General features: G+C 36.9%; 2 protein-coding genes across 3 annotated transcripts in view; one reads left to right on the plus strand and one right to left on the minus strand.

Annotated features, from left to right (window-relative positions):
- Positions 1-16,403, minus strand: part of LOC134679039 (frequenin-2) — a 181,517-nt gene that overhangs the window by 51,597 nt on the left and 113,517 nt on the right. The gene's annotated exons all lie outside the window — the stretch shown is intronic.
- LOC134678266 (probable H/ACA ribonucleoprotein complex subunit 1) lies at positions 3,830-6,538 on the plus strand. Its single transcript, XM_063536749.1, has 2 exons — positions 3,830-4,026; positions 5,278-6,538. Exons 1-2 carry the CDS (start codon positions 4,012-4,014, stop codon positions 6,196-6,198), a joined length of 936 nt encoding a protein of 311 aa, XP_063392819.1. The 5' UTR covers positions 3,830-4,011; the 3' UTR covers positions 6,199-6,538.

The following is a 16,403-nucleotide window of genomic DNA, read 5'->3' on the forward strand; positions in this document are numbered from 1 at the left end:
ACGGAAGCTTTAATCAGTTTGTGTAATTCGGGAACCGTGAATTCCATATTTTAAGAGTATTTATTATTTAAAGAGTGAATGTTTAAGAAAGGTCACATCAAGGTTCGCCGCTTCTAAATCGTATATATCTTGATTGGGTAACGACGACCTCCAAGCGATAACGAGAAGCTTGCGAGGGAAAATTATCTTATTAATTCAGTTACGTATCTAAATCACTTCAGATTACCATAAGGTACGTTCTCCAGTGCGGCAGTAAATAAAAGTAGCTAACCTTTTGACACGAACAATTTGATTTAGCACCGGCTGAGGAACAAGTAGCTAATGGCTTAATCTGATAAGACTTATGAACGAAACGTAGCTGATGAGCAAAAGCATTATGGTCACATTTAGTTTACATTAAAGAAATTGGTTGAAGGGGATATATAAACAAAATACTTATTTGACACACATTATGTCCGCTGCCAGCAATGCAGTGGTGGATTTGCAGTCTTTGCCGCTCTAGGCCCCAGGCTCTGTAGCTGCCCCTTGCTCAGCACCCATCATACTTATTGACTACATTTTGAGTCATTTCTTGTTATCATCAGCGAACTTTTTGTCACAATTTGCCGCCCCTAAATCTTGCCGCCCTAGGCCCGGGCCTACTTGGCCTTAGGGCAAATCCTCCACTGCAGCAATTAATGACCCAGTAGTGGAGGAGAGTGTGAGTTGTCGTTACTAGGAATTATATATCGGTAAATATAGGTATTCTTTGTTAGGGCGCAGTAGTGGGTCAACTTTTAACTAGGTAGGTACATAAGTACGTCTTACTTATAACGCGCGTCGTTGATGGTAGTAGTGCTTAAAGTGTAGTGTCGTCGGTCCGAACTCCGTATAGTTCAAGGCAGGTCATAATGTAACCATTTCTACGACAGAGACCCAGTGACATACCTTCAGGTACATTCATTTGTTGATATTACTAACTTAGTTATTCGACACTTCTCGCTACACTGTAATGCCACAAACTTATGCCAATAACTACTGCTACATGGCGTACGCGCCTTAGCACGGAAATCGTTTTAGGCACTGTCTATTTGTGCACAATTTGTCTGTAAGTATACGTATCATAGTATGTGGAAGATGGAAGTTCCTTAGGAATGAACATGTATAATGCCTCACCAAGCTTAAAGCTTAAATAACTGACATTCGACAACCCCTTCAATTATGTATTGTAATTTCGTACAATAAACTCTATTTAAAAATGGTATTTCAATAACAAGTCCCATGCATGTGCCACAGGCGTCTCTTTCGCAAATTGTTAGTAATAAGATCTGAAAGAAGTAGGTACATATGTACATTACAATTCTACTCGATACTTTAAGTTCTTTTTACGATACGCTCGTCTTTATTCACGGAGAAAATATATGTAATTTAAAGGACGCCGCGAGGGGCGCGAGGGTAGCGATCTAATGCAACTAAAGCTTCCCGCGCAACTTGTACCGGGGCGGCGTGCAGCCTTAACCTGCATTTTATGTCAGTGATTGCATTTGGTGTCTGGGGATACCTCTCTTTTATATACTTTCCGAAAAAGAATTTAACTTATATAATATAATATCTGTGCTACTACTCCTATACCAACGTGTATTTTGAATATTATTCCAGTAGTATTTGTACCTTGTATGCGAAACAAAACTAGTCCCGAAGTTTTTGACTTCAGCCATATAAATGTAATGTTAAATACAAAGTACAAAACTAGTTTCAGCTTTGTAAACAAATTAAAACAATTTATTCAGTCATGGACAGTATGGTGCTATTTCTTTTATAATAGACAGATATTAATGAAAATAATGGTACTCATTTTACAGGAGGTGTGATTTATGTCTCTTTTATATATATGACACTAAGGGCCACTTGCACCATTCCACTAACCCGGGGTTGATTGGTTAAACCTGGAGTTACCATGGTTACCGGTACAATTGGACACTGGGTTAACGATTTAACTCCTTAACCCCGGATTAGAGGGATGGTGCAAGTGGGCCTAAGGCTATCAGTTAAACAAACGGTAGGTCTTAAATAACTTCGTAAATATAAGGGTCAATTTATAACTTTTTATAAATTTACTTTTAACTTACACCGACTAAATAGTCTGGTAGATAAAACGTGGAAGTCCAATCCTTTAGTACCTTTTGGATTGGTTCAGGGTGACTTTGGATTCTTTATAAAGAATACGGGCACAGATGGGTCACTCTAATCCACTTGCCGCACCAACGAATTTGGTATAAAACCTGAAACTTTTGCGACCGAGGAAATACGAAGGTTAGAAACAAACTTTGTGGGGTGGTTAGATGAATATATTTTGGTGTGTGCGGTTAGACGCTTTATCCATTTCCCGGATATAATTTTTAAATAGTACATATGTTGTAAATGCTGCTGGATTAAATAGCAATGTAGTAATGAAATGTAATAATAATGATATTTATGTGAAAAAACCGGGCAAGTGCGAGTCGGACTCGCGCACGAAGGGTTCCGTACCATAATGCAAAAAAAACAAAAAAAACGGTCACTCATCCAAGTACTAACCACTCCCGACGTAGCTTAACTTTGGTCAAAAATCACGTTTGTTGTATGGGAGCCCCATTTAAATCTTTATTTTATTCTGTTTTTAGTATTTGTTGTTATAGCGGCAACAGAAATACATCATCTGTGAAAATTTCAACTGTCTAGCTATCACGGTTCGTGAGATACAGCCTGGTGACAGACGGACGGACGGACGGACGGACGGACAGCGAAGTCTTAGTAATAGGGTCCCGTTTTACCCTTTGGGTACGGAACCCTAAAAAGAGATATGGATTTTGTCAACTTTCAACCACCTTTTAACAACATAGTACCTAAAACCATTTTATAAAAACAAGATACATATATGTATACAGTGGTATTACTAAAAGAAATTAATAACTAACTAAAATTAACAACATTAGGTGACGAATTTGCAAAATGTGAGCATACTTGTCGTATTAACACCATTGTTCCGTGTACGGGAAAGATATGTAAGGATACCCAATTTATTTTATAAGTTAAAAACTAAAAATGGAAAATATAACGATGTGAAAAAGCATAAAATGAAATGCTATCCCTTTTATAGTTATGCGTTAACTACCGCCTTTTCCCCAGCGGATATGTTTCTCATCTGACTGCTGATGGTTCACCAAAATCGATGATAATTTGATTAATTTGTAACATGCTTTGTATAAATATATGTATATATACAAAATACATTCGAGCTTATCAATTTACTAACATATGAGTCATCCCAATTTATATTTTTGTAGTGATTCTGTTTGGTCTTCATGCTATAGGCAGATAAATACATAACTACTTGTAACACGGGCGTTGGGTGTACACAGGTAGGTATTAAAGCTTCAAATAAATCACAGTCGCTTGTTATTCATGTCGAATATCAGATATTGTGTTAAATTTATTACGAAGCTGATTCGATTTGTACGTCGCATTCATAGTCCATTAAACGAACATTTCTCAGCCCTTTAAAATTGTTTGATTTGCGACGCGTTTCAATGGAGGGGTTGGTTTAAGAGCACCTGGGCACGCGACCCGACGAGCACGGTCGCGCTGATTTACTTGTAGTATTTGTCGCCCTTGAGCAAATGATATAACAACTTCAACAGCTTAATTCCGACGAGTCCTTTATGGTATCGCTATCAGAGGCATATGTGTGAACGAGCGTGTGGGTCTAAGGCGGCGTGCGGAATGCGCAGCGCGCAAGCCGTAGACCTCGTCGAAAAGAAAGGACCGTATACTTGTTAAATAATGACGATAGTTGCACGTTACAGAGTGAAATGTTCGGAGGGATGGAGTATTCTGACAGATGAGCACCTTGGTATTTAAGAGCGGGTCGGCATGCCGAATGTCATCAGTTAACTCGAGATCACCGCAACGGGAACATCTCCACAAGTGCAGTGTTCCATTTGGACGGTCAGAGCTAAGGGCCTTACAGTCCATCAATTTACCAAGCACAATATGCGCGCTTTTGTGGTAAGTTAATTTGCAAAATCATTTTACAAATTATGACCCTGGAGAAAATAATCATTTTTAATTTTCGCACATTTAATAGTTTAGCACATGCGATTTAACAATATTAACACGCTAATAAGTAAATTTAATTAATTATCAGATTATCTGGTAGAGAAAAAATGTAGTTAAGTTAACCTGCAACTCATAGGTATATGGATATAATACAATAAAAGTAAAACTGGAGCTGAATCCTATTTGCCTTATAATAAATAGCTACATTAAAGGAGTTTTTAAAATATTTATTTGATTATTTTAAAACCCCAAATGGTCTACACAAACGCGATTTTAGCGGCAGGAAAATAGTAAATCTGCTAATTTTAGTGTTTTAAAGTAAACATTATATAATCACAAAATTCTAAAATACTTTTCAACGAGAACAATCTAAAGCGCTGCCTTTTATGAATAATAACAAAGGCAGATCCGGCTTTTTAGAAATTGGAAGTCATAAATTCGGTTGTTGAGTAGATCTATATCGAGTCGAGCCATGAAAAACGCTCCATAATTATTGTTGGCGGGTGCCATCTCTTCGCGCTAGAAACGCGATCGGTAGATAGGTAATAAGGGTTTGCTTTTGGTAATAGTTCCTAATAAAATTGTACATACTAAAACAGTGTAGTTATAATTATGAAACGTTATTTTAACTATACATAGAATGCTTTGCGACTGTTTAATGCCCTGCTATTATATTACATGTATGTTTTAAATACGTACAGTTAACTAATTGGACCCCTAGGTCGCGTAAAGGAATCTGTCTACATACCTAACTAATCGTATTTACAAATATACTACATTTGTAGGGTGTTGGTTGTAGTTATCTGCATAGTAGGTTTAGTAGGGGTGCTGATTCATATTGTTCTGGGTGGTCGATAATTATTTATCAGAGCCCTTATAATAAAATAGGCAACAGTTCAACAGATGGGGAGGGGATAGAGGAAAATTGAGACTAAGTTTTTTATGGAGAAGCGTTTTTAAGCGATCGTTCACTTTCATCCTAAATATAAGCTGATCCATACGTCATCGGGTCGCCGGCGCTTAAAATAAGTACTTACCACGTGTCGTTCAAGTAGCTCCCAATAGCCTCGACTTAATCTGATACAATGTCAAAAAACGTTCATACTTTTACCTTTATTATGCAATTTGTGAAAAATGTGACCTAGATTACGCAACTTGCCAAACCGTTCGTAATGTTTATGATCTTGTGCCTTGTTATAGGTACTCGCCTGCGTGGCGCTGGCCTACGGCCGGCCCGAGCCCCCGGTCGGCTATAGCTACTCGGCCCCCGCCCGCGCACCGTCCGGCAGTTATGGAGCTCCTTCCCACGGAGGACACTCTAGCGGAGGGATCTCTCTAGGTGGCCATTCAGGAGGTCTGTCGTTTGGCGGCGGTCATTCTGGAGGTCTTTCGTTCGGCGGTGGCCACTCGTCTGGAGGACACTCACTCGGTGGCGGCAGCATCGGCGGTGGCTCATTCGGCGGTGACTCCGGTTTCGGTGGTGGCTACGCCGGCGGCTACTCCGGTGCTCCTTTGGTTCAAAAGCACATCTACGTCCATGTTCCTCCTCCAGAACCCGTCGAGCACCACGCTCCCAGGATTTCTCCGGTGGCTCCTCCTCAGAAACACTACAAAATCATTTTCATCAAGGCCCCGACTCCCCCCACCCCCACCGCTCCCATTATTCCCGTGCAGCCTCAGAACGAAGAGAAGACCCTGGTTTACGTATTGGTTAAGAAACCCGAAGAACAACCCGACATCGTCATCCCCACCCCGGCCCCGACCCAGCCTTCCAAACCCGAGGTTTACTTCATCAAATATCAAACCCAGAAGGAATCTGGTGGCATCGGTGGTGGTGCTATCGGCGGCGGTGCTATTGGCGGTGGTCTTGGCGGTGGTCTTGGCGGTGGTCTTGGCGGTGGCATCAGCGGAGGTGACTTGGAAGGCATCGCTATCCCCAGTGCCGACGCCGGCATCGGCGGCGGCAGCGGCCATGGTGGGGCTAACATCGGCGCTGACTTTGGCGCCACCGGTGGTGACGACAGTGGATCCGACGGTGGTCACGGCGGTCACAGTGGTCAGGGTGGTGCTACCAGCTCTCAATATGGTCCTCCTGGTCATGTAGCTGGCCCCCTTCATTAAATATAGAATAAATATAAAAAACGAGTGGTAGCCAGTTCAAAACATCCTATTTATTTAAATCATGTATTTAGGTACAGTGCTAATAATACTCGTAGTTTACAAGCAATGGTGATTCGAATTACGTCTACAAGTGATGAACTGTGCCTGCCACCGCTATCTGGCTGCCGAACGCTTTGTACATAGTCTTCCCGTGTTCGTATGTGAGATAGTAGCAACGAGACGTAAGTATAACTGTCTCATCGCATCTCATTGTCAACTTGTTATTAGTGCACAGTGTTACTGTTACGTTTTGTATGATAAATATAGTATTTTTATTTTTTATTAAAAAATGTCAATGCAATATCTCGTTTCATTTTTCGATACCTAAATGGGGAATGGTGGTTTGAACAGTAATTGCGTCATTGCCGAAAGTGGTCGTGAAAGGTTGCCGTGGCCAGAATGGAGCAGCACCGATGGCGCACTGGATTCCTTTCTCGTTCTCGACCGGTATGATTAGTCTGAACATTATATATAAATTGTGAACAATCGCAGTGGTTAAGTTTATAGGGAGTTGCGCAAGTGAGTGTGACGAGGCGAAGTGTTTCTCGGTCTCGACGGGCAAGGCGGAGCGGCGCGGACGTCCGTAATGGTCCCCTTAATGGATCATACATGTAATTACACTTTCGTTATGATTTTGTAGACGTCGGTAAGCTTACATAATCGGTACTCATCTTCACATAAACGATTCATTATATTTTTATGGGCTCCGATATTACATTCGAATACGGATGTTTCGACACAGTAAGAACCAGAGTGTAGTAAATAAAGAAGACAGGCAGCCCCTCCCCTACAACACCTCGAGAATCGTCAATAGATTACATTAAATATAATATTTACAATTTAGGTACATTTTAACTTAAAAGGAGGATTCGGCACCTATGTCTTTAAACTTGTGTTAAAAATAAATAATTTAGAATTTTTGAATTTTTTGAACATTCTAGTTAATTGCGTATGTAAACTGCCACAATGCTGCTTATTTTTATTTATATATTTGGACTTCTATTACTAACTACAGCAGTTATAGTTTGTCACAAAACTAGATTTCAAGCATAAATAAAGCATTTCTAGCCCTTTAATTTTTTTTTAAGACTAGATAGCGCCATTAAATAAGAGTATGCCTGAGTAAGATGATTATTTTATGCTTTAATATGGTATTTGACTAATAGTCAATTCAGTCTCTTTTTTCTAACATGTCAAAACGATTTTGACTATATAATTAATATATAACACTATGTAACTAATAATATGTAACACTAGCATGTGACGTCACTATCAAATTACCTATAGTTCGTTTATTTTAGCATTAGAAAGAACTTGCAAGAAGGTAAGCGATCTTGACATGTCTTTTAATTGAAAAACTTTTTTTTTTAAATCGAAACTATTACTTATGAAAGCAGAAGAATATAAATGATCGTATTAGATTCATAATTGTTACATATTTGTCGTAATTTATTTTTAAAATGTGTTTTTCAATTAAAAGACACATCAAGATTGTTTACCTTAGTTCTAATGCTAAAAAAAACGAACTATACTCTTTATAGTTTTATACAGGTTTTCAAATATAAATTGTGTCTCAAAATAACTGCTGTCTATGTTTCTCTATTAATCTTCTGGTGCTTTATTTCTTGCATGGTGTAAAATAATTTATTTTAAATACAGTCAAATACCCTATTGTATTTTGTGTATATGACAGATTTTATATGTATAAAAGTAAAATAGTAAAAAGATAAAAGGTACTCGAGTAACGCGGTGTTGTATGGAGGTTGTTCATCGTGAATATTTACCTACTAATCTCGGGTAAGAATAAGAACCGATCAGTCCAATAAATACACTCATTAGACACACGTGTTACAGTAATCTTATACCTTTAAACGAGCTATTCTTGTTCTCGGGGATCTCGGAAAAGGATCTAAAGATATCAATGAAATTATGGGGGTATTAGAGCCGTATTCAAACAATGAGATACGTCAAATACTAGATATTGAAACGATATGGATTGGATATGTCAGTTTCAAACAAGTGTCAAAATTGACGTTTCTTCAAACAAAAACGTCACTTCTGACACTTGTTTGACACTGACATATCCAATCCATATCGTTTCAATATCTAGTATTTGACTTATCTCATTGTTCGAATACGGATGTTAGGCGCAAAATCGATCTAGCTAGGTCTTATCTCTGAGAAAACTCGCATTTCTGAGTTTTAGTATGTTCTCCGAGCAATGCACGGTCTCCCAGATATTATTTATTATAAAACGCATTTGACTAAAGTGATTGAAACGAGACACATTTTAAAATATAACGTGATATTTAACCCTAATTGGGCATTGTCCATAATAGTGTACAAAATCTTTAAGCCTGATGATCCTATTTTTGTATTTTTTTCTTAATGAAATGATAAACATGATTTTCATTCCTGTTATACCGAAACTTTTAACCTTACGTGTGCGTTGGTAGGTGCCTATGTGAATAGTTATGTGTGTACCTACTAGGGATTCTAGAGAGCAGAAATGTATGGAACGATGGCGTTGAGTGGTGCTCCTAACTTCGGATGGTATAACTGTTGACAAGTACTTGTTGGGAGGCTTTATTTTTAATTTGAAAAAGTTTTATTTAGGTATCATTTTAATTAAATTATGATGAGAAATGGTTGGAATGCACAAACAGGAAATAAATATTATATAATAATAAGATTAATAAGTATGTAGGTACCTATGGCTGTTTTTAATCAGTATAAATAAAAATTAACATAAAATATTTTAATAAATATTGTCAGTTTGTAATTTAACTATAGTACTGACTGTGACTATTTAAAAACAAATCAAAATATATTTACTATAAATAATTTTATTTGTTACCTAGTTGTAATACCTAATTATGACTACACTAAATGGATAGAAATCATTTATTTACAAATTAATTTGTTCTCAGTTGTACGAACTTAGCTATGTAAGTTGTCAGTTAGTTTACTTACTCAGTGCCGTATTGACCAAGTGACAACTTTGTCCATGTAGTAAAAGAGGGCACCGTATATTTAACTTTTGCCTAAAACAAATAAAAAAAAGAACCAAAATAATTTGGTGATGCTGAAAATTGGTTAACCTTAGACAGTGAATAAAAATGGCGTTTTCGACATAATTTTTAACATAATGATTCTCATGTACCTACTCATCTTGCATCGCGTCTTGCATCTTAATAAAACTGAATTAAATTCAAGTTAATAGCACCACGGTCCATTAGCTGTAATAAAAGGCGCGTAATTCATTCAGCAACGCCAGCAGATTCATCAATCATCTGCATATAGGCTTGCGCGTAACAGGTAGAAATAATCATGTTTAAAGTAGTATGATATGGTATGTATGGATATGTACCTAAGTAAGTACCATAAGCGCATACTTGTAGGTTATGGGTTCGTGAACAAAACAACATATATGACCAAAACCTGTCATAATAGTAGGTACAAGAGTCTTCAGGAGCAGTTTACTGATTTAATAAAATCGTTATGGTTTTGTTATTGATATGATACGATCACTCGAGCTTATTGGTTCCCGCGCGATGGATTGTGACTCGTGTCAAAACCGTAGGTATAGTAAAATATCAAAACTATAGGTGGTCAAGTAAATCTTGTCAGTAGAAAAGGCGGTAAATTTAAAAAAATGTAGGCGTGAAGGGTTTATCCTCCCATAGAAAATATGAATTACGCGCCTTTTTCTACTGGCAAGATTTACTTGACCATCTATACCTAAGTTTAACAACTCCTTACACCATCAGTAATTGTATAAAGGCACGGTTTCAGTATGTAACGCTGGTAACGCGCCACAAGCAAATATAGTTCGCGTCTCGACGAGAGGTCAGTTTGGTTAAATTTTTGTTTTCTTTAGTCCTTCCGATTTTATGTGTAGGTACTTGCAAGAGTAAATAAACATTTTTTACGCAGAGCGCGTTATATTAATGTAAATTTTCATAGATTATTTCAGTCCTTGGTCTAGGAGTGTATGATGTTGATAAGATGAATAAGTTTTTTTTTTAACTTGCAAGATTTGATTACAGACAGACAGACAGACAACGGTCAGGTGAAACTAAATAAAAGCTTGTAAAAGAGGAGTGGCCTTTAATGGGACACTATTAATAAAATCTACAAAATAAAGAATGAAAATATGCACATCTCATAATTTTTAAAGCATGTATTACCGGGGGTGAAATGAGTAAAAATTTCAATATATGTAGATATAATTCAGCCTTCACCTACTCCTTATTTCTGCAAGAAATGCCATTCGACATTGGCATGATGCCGAAAAAACTTGCGTTCTGGCATGTTATTGGCCGAGGTCGGCCAACTCGCTCGATACTCGTAATCTGGGACGTCTGTTTACAGAGCTGGCAGGCTTTAGTTAGCTACCTTGTTATAATACCGAATACTACCATGCCACGGAATTTCCTTATTAATAAAAAATATACTAATCATTAATAACACATACATATATGTTACGAGTGTTGCGATGCAACGGTTACAAATAAGACAGTTACTAAAGATGAACAAACAATTTTATTAGTTTATCTATACATTCGTAGACCAAATATATGTATCTAGTTGTTATTCTCCCCCGTCAGCCAGGACACAATAGCAGCAAAGTATTTTAGAAAAACTGTTGTGGATCATTATGGAAAGGCCTTAATTACAACTTCCACAAAAATGCATGGTTGGATAGGTTAGTTATTAGGATTTTAAGAGTGAGAAGTTTCCTTGTTTTAGGACTGAGCTTGAAATATCTACAATCGTACTATAGAGCAAACATAAATAAAAGCAAGGGACAAATTCTTTCCACTTGATTTTTTTTTGTACCTACCTCATTAGCTAGTTTAGCTACATTCCTTTAAAATTAGATAGGGCTAGGACGTAGTACATATAACACAATATCTATAAAGTATTGTGTTATATATAAGTATGTTTACGAATCCAAACCCTAACAATATACTTAATTAAATTGAAAATTCAACCTTAGTTAAATAACTTTGATCAATCTCTACCTAGCCCAGCCCCAAACCAAACATATTATTTTTAGGGTCCTACATAAATAATACTATGACTAATTAATCACTTCTATTGTATTACCAAGTATAAGGCTCCATTACGGACACACAGTTTCTGAATAAGTTAACTCTTACAAAAAACATCTTCCTGCGCTCCGTTTTAGAAGACTAAAAGCATTGTTCGAGCCCACTTCACCTGGCTATTGTCTAAGCTGCCCAGAGCAACAAAGCTTTGGAATTATTCATTACTTACTGTCAAACGATTTTACAGTCCTGTCCATGGTATTATAATAACATAACTTTTTTAAAGTTATTATTTTCGCTTTACGCGTATATTTCATTCATAATTGATTAGTTTTTGGCTTAGATTAAGACGGTTAACCTTATTTTAACAATACTTACCTTACCAAGTTGTATGTATATATATGTATAGTAGGTAAATAAAGTTTTAACTGCTGCACTAACCTGCTTAACTTTATGAACTTAGCCGACCACAAGACTAACTTAAAATGAAAGTATGTACTTAAGTTTCATCCAGTTTTTATTCATGGATGTTCATGGTTAAAAACTAGCACTAGCTGCACTAGCATGCGGGACTCAGGCACGAAAAGTAAGTGGAGACATTTGTAGTTAATTAAGAAATATGTACCTAGTATTAGTACATTACTACAGAGGCCGGGACGAAAGGGGTTGCCGGCCGAAGACATATAGACTAGGATAGGTCTAAGGCGGGCAACCCCATTTCCCGCCGAGGTATGTATAGTGCTTTTCTCAAACATGCAATGATATAAATAAAATAAAAAATCCACGAAACCAAGTTATTTTTTTTTATAGAAAAAAGTAAAAAGTAAACTACACCCAAAATATAACTAACACGTACCGTATAATACATACATAAAATACGTATATTACATACCGAACAATAAATATTCTACTAAATATACATTAATATGTAAGTGAGGAGGACCGAGGTCGATATATTTTATATTACCGATTAAGCAAATTAATGGAAATGTGATCGTGTGACCAAAAGCTTTAATTACTATGAACTCAAACTAACGACGTTGCTGTATGGTGACAAGATTGCAGAATGTTTGCTTACAAATGACATATCGTCCTCGACATACCTTATTTAATATTTATATATTTTAAAGATATTATTAAGATGTTCTCTGCACATATATATATTAAATATTTAACATGAAAAACGTACCTATTGTAGCTACGTTGGACTTGGATTAACTGTATTTATGTACCTATTTAATTGGCCTAGTAAATTATGGGTGTTACGCGATTTCTCCTAATTCTAGATGCTTACAATTGAGCATGTAAATAGGAGATGATGAGCCGGGCGAATGCGCGACGTGTATCCACGCGAGTGCCACCCGTCGCACGTGCGTCGGCGCTCGCGCACACGCTTCCATTCTGCCGGTACCAATCCAATTTCCATTTATTTCATATTCAATCTGATCACCAGTTACATCGTCGAGCTCTTGTATATTAAGCTTGTGCAAAACAGCGGGCGCTAAACCAAAGATACGCTTTAGATTTAAAACGCCGAGAATAAACACATTGGGAAAGTAAAGAGAACAGATTAAATAGGGTGCTTTACTGTCAACACGTGACTTTTAACACTTACGTTTGTATGAGGATATAAATGTTTAATATGTATGAATTCATGTTGCACAATGAGGAAACCCATTAGCTCGTATTCGCGGATCTGATAGCACTGGACCTAGTTGAGTTTTGAAACATATGTGAGTAACAATACGCCAACGATTTCAAAATTAATAGGGCATGGACATGGATAGGGTATAAAGAACTATGCACCCCTGCACGGCTTATAAATATTCTAATAGGTACGTACATAAGTATAACTGTTAAAATAGACTGTAAATAAAACAGATCAGCAATCTTTTCAAGTGTATTTCCGCGGTTTTAATTTGCATTGTAATTGTCAAAATTATACACCAATTTGAATATTCCAGTTTCATACGTACATTTCATTCAGTCAGCTAAAACAAATTACGAAACTCGTAAAAGGTCGCGTGCGAGCGTGAGCTAACGAACGGCTAGCTTAATGACCTATGACCCTACTAATTACACAGGGATTGCCTTCACTCTCTAGTATAATGTAAGTTTATTAAATGATCGCATTTCTTATACAATTCTATAAGACCATGACCCATGACAGAGGTTTGAATTTGTATCTGGCCTTGAACTGTCCTAAAACGTCAAATTAGTTTTAATAAAAAATCTCCACGTCACTCAGCCTGAGAAATTTTAGTTTCTATTCAGATATTATTTACCTACGCGCATTATATATATATATATATAACCACTACACGTGTATCAATATCATGCCACTTTACGCTTCGCTCCACTTTTACTTTCACAGCATAGGTAGGTGCATATATGATTATTTTTTTAATTGTATTGTAGTATGTTGGGTAGACCATTCTACTTGGTGCAACGAACTGTGATCTCTCATTTGCGCTCGACATTGTGGGTTATGAAAGATTTTGGAGGTGTAAGGTCAGCCATTACGTACACCTGACCCTCGATAGCCACTGATGACCTCCTAAATTACCCCAAGTTCCTCTGCTGCTTTTGAAGAAGGTTGGTAACGTATACCTGATGGGTACGACCTTCCGAAATAAAGTTCAGCATCATACTTATATTCTTACACATCCATAGAATTAAATTTAGCACCATTTATTTATGTAGTCATACGCCGTAACGGGCGTTTTCTTTTACCTACTGGCTAAAAGACGTTTAGCTAAATCAAAATTAGCATATTCTGTGCAATCCGCTCGTTAAGAACATATATAATTCGTATGTGTTATTCGTATTATAAGTTTTAAGCTAATTCAAAATAGCGGACTTTTACGTGATCTATATACATATGATGCCATTTGGTGTTAGTTGCATAACATATTGTCCATCAATAGAGCAGAGTTTTAAACGTACCTACTTATACGTATAATATGTAACGTATCATATCGAATTTACCGATCTGTCTGTGTCAACGACTTGACGACAAGACAGGTATGACGTGTGACTTAAGGTGACCTTCGGATGGCAAATGCAGCTGCATTACTGCTGCGGCCTTGACTCAGGAGCTGTCATTATCCATTTTCTTGATAAATTGAGTGACGCTTTGGACGTTCTAATGGTTCTAATGTTACCTAGGTGAAGTTTCGATGACATATGCAGCTGCGTTACTGTTGCGATATTAGTGCTGCAAAATGACTGACGTTCGGAGATGCATTACCGACGCAATCAGGACCGTCACTCATTTTATCTAAGGAATTGACTATTATAGCGGCCACACGCAAGACGCAGCACTAATGCCTTCACTTTTATCAGGATATGATTAGTTGTTAAGGACTTAATGATTTAATGAATATTATACATACTAGTCCAATATAGTAACTTTTTCTAAGTAAAACCATAGTTTTGATAAGTACCTAATACTTAGAAATAAAGCGTATTATATTGATATCAAATTATTTTCACATGAGGTGGTTTATTTTATTAATTACGTAATTAGACTACGTGCGTTCTTTCGTTAATGATAATAAATTAATAATATGATAATTTTAATGATAACTCTATCTAGGTAAGTATATTAAAGTGTAGGTAAAGTTAGTATTTTTAATTTAAAATATTTCGTAACTACTTCGCAATAGAAATTATACAGAGCTGGTACAATAAGTAGGTACCTACCTAACAAGTATTTATGGTCTAATAAACTGATATCTTCATTTTCATTGCATATTTGCATAAGAACGAACTACGGCCGTTTAAAAATGTTAGTGATATGCGTGTTTTTTATAAATAATATAAAACCCTGAAAGTACATATCTACAGTTCATTTCACAAATTATTTATATAAGCAATTGATTAAAGTAGCCTTGGAGATAATCCGAAAAAACTATAGTAGTGTAATTTTTTTTACTTTGACTCCCTAAGTATTGAAATTTGAATCCACTGTGTGTGTGGGTGGCAACACCATGCTTTTTGGTTATTGGCTACCTACTTAAGTAGGTAACCAACCTACTTCAATAAAACCAGAGGGCCATTTAGGTACACCATTGTCGTTACGGTTTAAGTGTTGGACAATTTTGTCAGGGCGGAAATTGAACGGCGACGGCAAATTATTTGACTAAGATAAGAAGAAAAAATAAGACTACTTACACGATAAAATCAAACTGTGAGTCATGGTTATTTTATGAATTTGGTAGATAGAAATATTACTACAAAATAAAAACACAATTATATTAATTTTGTATGAGCGTGGCTCTTTTCGCGTTATTTATTTCAACGTAATTATGTATACATATATATCGACGCTTAAGAATCAATACTTTCTAACTAAAATTTTTGACGTTTTTTAACTTTTAAAGCAGTTAGGTGCAGAAAAAATAACGAATTACTATAATTGTCTAAATTTTAAATTATTTGTTACTTACACAGTATTGATTCTTAAGCGTCGATAGGACTGTTTGACCTGCATTATTTGACAATTTCTTCACATTTTCAATAACAAAACTTCAGTGAGACATGTAGACATATTTCTGTAGCTCTGCGTTGGTCCGCCAACGCATGCTCTCGTTGATGCTTCTCGATATAGACCGAAACATTACGAGCGAGATCTCGGGCACGTCTTCGGCTACGCATAGTTGGTACAGAGTCGCGAGGTCACCGTTACAGTGGTTTGCCCGGCATCAGCGTCTGGTACTTACGCGAATATAATTACAGAACCCCGAACCTTTTCGTAAGGCTTAGGTACTTTGCTAAATACCACCGACCGACGTAAAACCTTCACTCGAATACTTTATGAAATATGCAAAGACACAGACACACTCAACCCAGGGAAGTATTATACAGATTTATAATATTTCAAATTCTGCTTACCTACGTTAAGAGAGAGACATACACGGATCATATAACAACATTTGTCAGGTAATCATGAGAAGGTTAATCGAGACGAATGGTAGGTTTACTCTGCCATTATATATTATTAGATGCGGCAGACGAGACGGCGTCGAGCCGCCGTAGAGAGTGGCGTGGAAATCAATGTGGCGTGACGCCACTGGTGAAGGCTGCGGCTTTGTTGTCAAAAATTGTGAC

The sequence above is a fragment of the Cydia fagiglandana genome, chromosome Z (genome assembly GCF_963556715.1).
Source record: "Cydia fagiglandana chromosome Z, ilCydFagi1.1, whole genome shotgun sequence".
NCBI classification, from domain to species: Eukaryota; Metazoa; Arthropoda; class Insecta; order Lepidoptera; family Tortricidae; genus Cydia; species Cydia fagiglandana.